Below are 8828 nucleotides of genomic sequence, written 5' to 3'. Positions count from 1 at the left end.
TTTTGACATCACTCCAAAACTTCGCTGGCCCGTTAGTGCGCCGCATGTCAATAAGTTCCAGTGTATATTTCCCATTGTCGATGCAGGGGACCACTTCCTTTGCTCTGGTTGATACGTCCCCCTCTATTGCAACAGTGAAGGGGTCTCTGGCAAAGCCCATCATCACCTCTGTGGGCAGAGCAAGTCCATCCAATCGACCGGCAAAGTTCTCTTTCAACCTCGCAATGAAATCTGTCATCACATCCGTGATTTGTGCCGGAGATGTGATGTGTTTGGGGAGCGTCGGAAAATGCAGTATCCGACCCGTGCTCAAGTCGGTCGCGAAAAGGTCCAGCTTGACTTGGATCTGCTCCACAAGATCAATGACCGTTTTGTCTCTGTTTACGCTTCAGAGTTGAGAGAGACATGTTTTAGAGTTGCTATCATACGACCACCGTTACTAGCACCACTAGATGCACTTTCAAAAAACGTGCTGCGTTGTGGTTTGGTGGTTTCCATGCAACGCGGAGTGTTGCGTTCATGGTCTGTACTAGTGTAGAAATTTGGCTACGGGAGGCTGGGCCACTCGGGAGTTGGTTCTGGGCCGCATCTGGCCCGCGGGCCGCCAGTTGAATAGGCCTGCTTTATGCCTTTGAGGTTTTTTTGGTTAAGACAGAAGAGTATAGATTAGCCTTCAAAAGCAGATGGTGCTAGATGAAAAATCGTGTGTACAGCTAGTAGGAGCAAATCTTCTGGCATAACATGGCATGTGGCTGATGAAACCAGAAGGTAATAAGGTACACAGCCACTAGTTTTTGGGGTAAATTTGCCAAACAGATGGTTATAGAGAAATTAATCGTGACTGCAGGTGTTGCTGCAGCTTCTGGAAAATGATTCAGAGCATGCAGAGCTCATTTGTCAAAGTGGTCAACCATGTTCATTTGTGAGTACCAAACAAAATGTTAAAGACTGTGAAAGAAAAATGTTTATGTTTGTGAAAACGTGACTTCATGAGTTCACATTGTCTGACCTTTCTGACGTAAGCCACCAGCTCTCCAGAGTAGAACTGTGAGACACTCAGCAGGTCGGCGCTGTTGGCCTGGTTGATCCTCAGCAGAGGAAGGTCCAATGCAGACGCCAGCTGGCCACACAAACAAAAACAACTCTTTAAACACCACGGGTCGCAATTCTCTAGGGCAAAGTTAGTGGACAAATGTATTCATTGTTATTAATATTCCCGGTCCTTACCTTCAGAAATGTAGCTCTCAGTTTGGTGACCATGGACGGGCTGACTCTGATGCTCTCCTGCATTATTGATGTGAAGCTGCAGAATAAAACATAAGACAGAGAAAAATGAATTATGCTGTACAGACAAAAAAATAAAAGGAACTCAAAACAACCGCAGCACAGTGGTCGTCTTTATGGCTAAACAGAAAGGTAAGCAGACTGTCTTAACATCTTTTGGCAATGAGAAAGACACCAAATAATGTATATTACAGTGATAAAACTAAATATAACAGAAAATAAGTGGCTAACATAGCTTTAGCAACTCAAGGATTCCTTCTCTTTTTATTCATGTTTGCCCTGCCATTTTCTTCATAACCAGTCTTTTTGATCAGCCTTTTTTATGTTTCAAGTACCTGTCAATGATCTGCCATGCGTAGGACAGATCTCCAACTATCTGCATCGTAATGAGGACCTCTTCTTTGATGTTGATGGTGCGGATCATTTGGTGCAGAAACTTCCTGGTGTCAGACAGGAACTGACACACCTGAAGGTTAGACTCCAGCTGGTGGAACTCCTGGACCTGAACACCAAACCAAAAACAGCACACTCAAAAATCTGCATCCACTCGTTTTATTTTCTTAATGTTTGAAAGACATTATCCTTTATTGGCTTTCGTTCAATTTTTGAGGATCATTTGGTGCTGGCTCAGAAGACTGTACCCATTGACTCGCTTATTGTGTAAAGAGTCTGCGGCAGAGCAGACAGGAGAAAATGAGGGCGTTAAAATCCACTGAGCCCACAAGACATTTCTATTATGTATTCTGATGTGCCTCTATTCATATATACATTTCATAGCAGTTCAATTTGTCATTTTGTTCTGCTATCATTGTTATTGCATTCCCCCATTAGCTATATTCACAAGGCAGAGGCAATCAAAGGAACTCAGTGAGCTGTGAAATAGTACACAATTATTCAAATAGGGGTATCAGTTTAATGTAAAAATGTAAAGGCAGGATAAAAACAATGTCCTTATCTTTCTCTCACCTCAACGAGAGCCTGTATGAGCTGAACTGTCTTCCTCCCAGCAGCTGTGGAGTCCTCATAGTTCAAAGACTCGATCTGCTTTGAGATTTCTCTGAACCAGGCCTGTAAATTCTCTGCGAGGAGTGAAAAATGGGTTTGGTACAATCGGAGAAAGAATGTTATTGAAGTATTTTTCATAAGTGTTGGTTAAGAAAAATGGGTCTCTCTGCTAGAGCTAGAGTCGCAGCTACAGAAATAAGTATGACTGATGTTATTTAATCCGCCTCTCTGTGCTTGTCCTTGATGCATTTTTTTCTCCACTATGTTTCCCTGTCTCAACATTTTTCTCTGAGTTCCAACTTAAACTCATTATGTGAAATAATCCATGACATTGTAAGCGTGAAGCGCTGCACGGCTGAGGTTCCTTTAGTCAGCCACAGGTCTTAGCCGTGTGTGTAATCCTTTCATCCTTACAAACAGTGTAACTCACCGTTTTTCTCCACCCTGGTAAGAGGTTTGACGCCAGAGAAGACTTCGGCCAGCTCCGTCATTCTCTCCGATCCCTCCTTCTTAAAGCTCTCCCATTTCATCTGCTTCTCCAACAGCATCTGCTTGAACATCTGGAAGAGGGACAGCACAGACACAGTGGGATGGTGGAGGGATTAGTCGGATGAGATGCGTAATGAGAACATTAGGTTTGTGTTCTCTCCTAATGATGGACTGGCTAGCCATATGCTGTGTATGCTAATAGGAGACGGAGCGGACGCACCTAACGAGAAACACAGTTGGCTGGATCACGTTGAATTATTCAGGCATATCACACTATTATGAGAGGAGCTCAGAGCGTTTGACAGCAGATTAACAAGCCCAGAGTCCCTGCTCCTTTGTTTAACATCTATAATAGTACTCAATCTGATCTTAATTCCTTGTATTTCCATGTTTTTATTCATACTATCTAGTGTTGAAGAGACGTACCTCTTTGAGTATGAACTCATACTGAGCAGTGTCTAGCAGCAGCTGGAACAGGATCCTTGGGTTGTACTTGGAGTCGTTGAGTACTTGTTCTTTGATCTGACGCATTCGCTTGTTGTTCAAATCATAGGCTGGAATAAAACAACGTATTTCAATTAACTGTCAATAAAAAACATTGTATATTCGCATATTTTGGAGGTAGAATAACTCATTTGGAAGTCTGGAGCGAATGCGATACAAATATTACAGCTCATAAAAGTGAAATTCAGGCTGCATAAATAAGAAGAAGTATACATTTCTCACCACTCCTTGAACTTTAAAGTTATTCTGAGTTTAATTAAAACATCACAACAGACTTATGTAATTTTCTGCATGCTACATTGTGGTCCTAAGTGAAAAATCTGCCTAATATTCCCACCTGACTCAGCGGAGTGCAGCATCAGCCAGCGGATGGCGACGTTGCAGTCCCTCAGGCAGTTGAGTAGTTTGGGAATGTTGTCCAGGATGATCTCCTGCCTGAGGAAACCCTCCTTCAGCAGCTGCTGCACCTGAGGCTTCAAGCTCTCCATGCTAGCTGCATACCGAGTGGACTAAACACAAAGTGATGGGTGAGTGTTGGGTACGAGATATGGTTAAAAGTATGGACAATATGTAACTAATTCACTTCTAAAAGTGGCCTTTAGGAAGCATGGTACTGTCTGCAGTTGACGCTCTAAACAGGGGAAAATGTGGTTGGCTCCTCCCGCTTTGGCTGCAGAGTTCTTCATGACTATGACACTGCGCATTTTTGTTAGTACCTGTACGTCACCATCGTTTACCAAAACTTTTCAAGACAAGTTTAAAAATGTCTTTCCAAAGTCACTGATTTTATGAATACCCTTGCGTTTCAATTGAAATGCTGCTCAGTCGTATTGACTTGCAAATTCTGTAGACAGCAGCTATCAGGACCTGCATACTCACTGAGGGACTGTAAATTGGGGATGCTGAAGTCTCTGTGACATTGAAGCTAACCAGTAAAATGTTAATACCTGCTCTTTAATGTTAGCAGTCTCTAGAGTGTAGTTGAGAGCAGTCTTGGCAGCTTTGTATGGTTCCCAGGCCTCCACCAGATTCACCGTGATCCCCATGTAGATACTGATAACCTGCAGGTAGACGACATTAACCATTCAGCACAACATTCACAATACAAAAAATTGTTGTTTACATTCAGCTCTATCTACTGGCATGATTATTTGTGCATATTGAGCTTGCAGGACTTCCAGTGAACAATCCTAGCGAACAACAAGTGTCTCACCCAGTTGTCAGGGAAGTATTTGTCCACTATCTCCCTCATCTTTGCATGCTGGGTTTGCAGTAAAGAGGGGCTGAAGTACAGGCACACATAGAGCATGGCTGCCTGGTTAGCCAGTGCTGTGCTACGATGCTCTGGCAGGGGATACGCAGACACCTGGTGGACAGGAAGTGAAATGTGAACATTTGACATTTCTGTGAATCAAAATGTATGTTCGAGCAAATGTTTCTCACTTGGTTGTATATGTCGTCCGAGCGCAGCCGCCCAATGACCATGCTGATTAAAGTGGAGCTGATGGGAACTCTTTGGAAGTAGCTCTCGGGGTAGTTGGCAGGACGTTTGGCTCCAGGCTGACTGGAGAAGCCTGTGCTACGCAGCAGCTTACAGATGTCATCCAGGTTGGAGTCGCCTGAGGAACGAGCGGCACTGAAATAGAGACGATTTAAAATCTGAGGTAACTGAGGACAAAAGCTCCTTTTTTTCTGATGATCACTTGTAACACATCAATTGATTGTTAAATAATGTTGCTGTAATGGCTTAAAATGTTCAATTTAGTTCAGTCCAGCATGATTCTGTAAATGTTATTGACGAGATGAGATATTTTCTGTCAATTACACATTAACACATTGGTATTATATTCATATAAGAAATAATCTTTTCTTGTAAACTTATGAGCGTTGAAAGTAAGACAAATTAAGTGCATCGTAATCACATCACATTTCAAGGCTATTATAGACTCTTACATAAAGAGTTGATGCATCTGAGAGGCAGAAGGAGAGAGATAAAAAGAGATCAGGTACACCAGCTTTATTGTTCACTTTGTATAAAATGTCAAATGAATGCTCGTATGAGTCAGGTAAAATGACTCATCTTTGCTGTGAGCGAGCTCACTGGCTAACGAGTGGTTGAGTACATTGATGCAGTGAGTCAGCGAGCCAATGTTGTGAATGTGTGTGTGTGTGTGTGTGTGTGTGTGTGTGTGTGTGTGTGTGTGTGTGTGTGTGTGTGTGTGTGTGTGTGTGTGTGTGTGTGTGTGTGTGTGTGTGTGTGTGTGTGTGTGTGTGTGTGTGTGTGTGTGTGTGTGTGTGTGTGTGTGTGAGTCGCAAGCGCACCTGTATCTATAGTAGGAAACAAGCATCCTCTCTCTGAGCTCCCCTTCTATCTTTTGGTCAATGACCAGCAGCATGACTCCATAAAGGTAGAGAGCCTCACACTGGAGGGGAAAGAAAACATACACAATCAACTCAGTAAACCTGTATCTAATGCGTAATGAATGTACATCAATCACACAATAAGTGACATAGAAAATTCATTCTGACTCTTCGCAAACAGATTTTTATTTTGTAACCTCGTTCCTGTAACATTACAAAATGAAAACTGATTTGCATGTGTGTTACTTACTAAAAGCTGTTTCCCATCCTCATTTAGAAGCACCGTCTCCAGGGTCTGCTGAATATAAACACCCTCATGTAGGTCATCCACATATCTGAAGAGAGGAGAACATAAAACAACAACACATGGTTATATAGTCAACACTTTTAGTGGTTTAAAACATAGGGGGTGGGAGTGCAAATGAAGGTTGGGACTTTGTTGTGTTTTTCAACAGGACAAAAACATGTTGGGTATTCTGAACTTTTACTGAACTGGATCTGAACTAAAAAACAAACAAACCCTAAAGGTCCTTTCTCACCTGTTAAGATCCACTATGTATTTGTGGACACTCTCAAAAGCCAGATAGAACCTGGACAGAATCTCAATGTTGTTCTCTCGAAACTCCTCATCCAGGTCTTGAAGCTCAGGTTTGGCTTCCAGCTTTCCCTCGTAATACTCCGGACCCTGCGCAAGAAGAAAACATTGAAACAAGTGCAATCAATACTTAAATAAAAGATACAGAAAGATCCTTAAAAGGGAGCACATTTGAAAGACTGGTTCAATAATAAAGCTTTGTTTTCTTCTTCATGAATCGTGCACTGAGCATGATCTTCCATGTTCTGAACTCTAGGGGAAACCTACAACCCCACAAAGTCAATATTGAAATCGATAATTTTAACAGAAACATTTTTTTACCTACCACAAAAAAAATTATTGGGTTTAATATTTACTTCATCACAATAGGCTTGGATCATGTGCCTAACATTCAAAGTCTAACAAGTATATATGTAATGAAGTTTAGCTGTTGTATGTAAAAGTTAGGCTAAAGCGTGAGACTATAACTAATTGTTTGAGGCCAACATGCCTTAGAAATCCAGCCCTGATCAAGTCCATACCTTAAAGTAGCTGAAGTCGCATATAATATCTCCATATTTCTGTTGGTCGCTCTTGTCTTTGAGCCTGAAAACAGCAGGGATGAAGTCAGAGAGACGCAGGAGCTCGGCAATGATGGCATTTCCTCTGGAAACTATCCTGAGGATGGCCTGGCCGCACAGGTTGTTCTCCGCTAGGAAGTCCAGCATCGTGGCAGGAGGAAGAGGAAGAGGGTGATGCACACAACAGCTACTACTTCAGCCTGTGTTTCAGCATGAACTGGCTGCTTAAAATACTCCAGCTGAAAAAAAAAGAAAAACACGATATTTGAAAACAACTGGTGGGTAATTTCAAGACTTTTGAATTAGTTTATTTCTTTCAACCAGACAGACGAGTTTCATCCACCATTCTGAGGTCTCCTTGAGTACCACAATGAATGGTTATGGTCCTGGTTCTCCTGACAGAGGCTAAGAGGCCATTCTCCCAAGGTAATAGCTTATAACATAAGTATTAACCTTATTTGGCATGTATAATACTATCAGAGTGCTTTGCATTGTAATGGCCTTTGATATACAGTTTGATAAGCATTGAGGACTTGACATGGCACACTATACTTATTCCTATTGTGTCTCTGTTTGTAACATTTTAACATCTCTAGGTTTTACAATTCCCAGGTCTCTTGAAGGCACTTGAATATAAATTCAAAATACTTGTTTAGCTTTTAATGGCCTTTTTGTTTGTTTGAAATATACTCATTTTGGTTGTAAAGAAATACACGTTATGTTCATGCTAACGTTAGCATGTAGCCTGCAAGCCACTTTACCATACTGCTGCAGACGACAACACAAGAAAAGATAATAACATATCCTGGTAAACTGATTTTTTAGGTCTTGGTGAATTCATAAAAAGAACAAATCATAAGTCAAAGGGAAAAAGACTTGCCTCTGTGGATCTTCTCTCTATTCCCTGTTTACTTCCTCATGACCGACCACATGACTCTGTCAGTGGGTGCGTTCGATTTGTTTCACGCTGCACGCCGGAGGAGAGCGGGCACAAGTAAGGCCCACTGACTTTAACAATTGGAATTACATTGACATATTTTTCATTAATTTTTTTAAAAGGATGCTATGGGTATAAAAGGAAGGATGGTGAGTAATTGTCGAACATTTACGAAACTCACAGTTAAGGGTAGATTCTGCACTCAGTTTGGTATTAGGCGCAATAGTTTGTAATTGTAAAACTACTTGCTAATCTACATTTATTTTTATCAGCCAGAATTATATAATACACTCCATTAAACAAAGACACAAATCAGTCAGCTGAGTTAAGTGGGTTTATCTTCTCTTAAGTCCCAAACTTCAGCTTGGTGTACTTGTTTCACTAGATGGCGACAAAGATCCACTGAATCCTTTGTTTCTCTTTTTCTGCTTCTCCACAACACTGAGGTTCAGTGAGTGTAAATTCAGATTTCTGGCTCCAATGGGATGCAGTGATTTGCAGTGGATCGAGTAGGGACAACAAGCCTGCACTGCAATTAAACCAAGCCACTGTGGAAAACTACATAAATACAAAATATACAGCTAAGAAATGTAACATCTTATACCCTTTAGTTGAACATAAATCCTACTAAAATATACTTGTAGGCCTCTGAAGGGGACATTCTGTCTTTTGCCTGGAGAAATAGTGAACCTTGATGGTAGGTAGTTACTGGGGTCGACCACACACTGTGTCACTGTGTTGACAAAAACTGACAGCCAAAATATGTTCAACATGGGGGAATAAGCACAAGCCCTCGTGTTTCCTTCAAATTCTGATTGAATTGGACTTGTATTGCCAATAAGTCTAACACGCTGGCAGGCACTTCCTTTAAGCAGTCTGAGCCAGAGGTTAATAACAGTTATATAGAGGGAGCTGTTTGTTTAACCTGTCTGTGGCCAGGTTTCATTTCAGTCCTGAATCAGTTGATGTATGTGCCTCTTCATTCCGTGTTGAAACTGTCTAGTGATACAACACTGCTGCAACGTTTTAATTGCACATCATCTTTGGTATGCAAATTATGCTTAGCTTCAGGGCATTTCTACAGATTATCTTC

At 41.5% G+C, this 8828-nt stretch overlaps 1 protein-coding gene across 1 annotated transcript in view; it reads right to left on the bottom strand.

Moving 5' to 3' along the window:
* washc5 (WASH complex subunit 5) overlaps positions 1–7753 on the bottom strand; it is a 13628-nt gene extending 5875 nt beyond the window's left edge. The window contains exons 1-15 of the mRNA XM_010790139.1: positions 7679–7753; positions 6760–7037; positions 6183–6328; positions 5894–5978; positions 5605–5705; positions 4726–4918; positions 4496–4648; positions 4230–4343; positions 3620–3791; positions 3205–3332; positions 2720–2849; positions 2251–2363; positions 1620–1786; positions 1228–1303; positions 1010–1120 (exon numbers count right to left, since the gene is read on the bottom strand). Coding sequence (XP_010788441.1) covers positions 1010–1120; positions 1228–1303; positions 1620–1786; positions 2251–2363; positions 2720–2849; positions 3205–3332; positions 3620–3791; positions 4230–4343; positions 4496–4648; positions 4726–4918; positions 5605–5705; positions 5894–5978; positions 6183–6328; positions 6760–6945 — 1875 coding nt within the window. The 5' untranslated portion in view covers positions 6946–7037; positions 7679–7753. The remainder of the gene's footprint in view (positions 1–1009; positions 1121–1227; positions 1304–1619; positions 1787–2250; positions 2364–2719; positions 2850–3204; positions 3333–3619; positions 3792–4229; positions 4344–4495; positions 4649–4725; positions 4919–5604; positions 5706–5893; positions 5979–6182; positions 6329–6759; positions 7038–7678) is intronic.
* Positions 7754–8828: the final 1075 nt, after the last annotated feature.

Source organism: Notothenia coriiceps, unplaced genomic scaffold (assembly GCF_000735185.1).
Source record: "Notothenia coriiceps isolate Sejong01 unplaced genomic scaffold, NC01 NC01_scaffold00033780, whole genome shotgun sequence".
Taxonomy (NCBI): Eukaryota; Metazoa; Chordata; class Actinopteri; order Perciformes; family Nototheniidae; genus Notothenia; species Notothenia coriiceps.
This window is presented reverse-complemented; position numbering and strand designations above follow the sequence as displayed.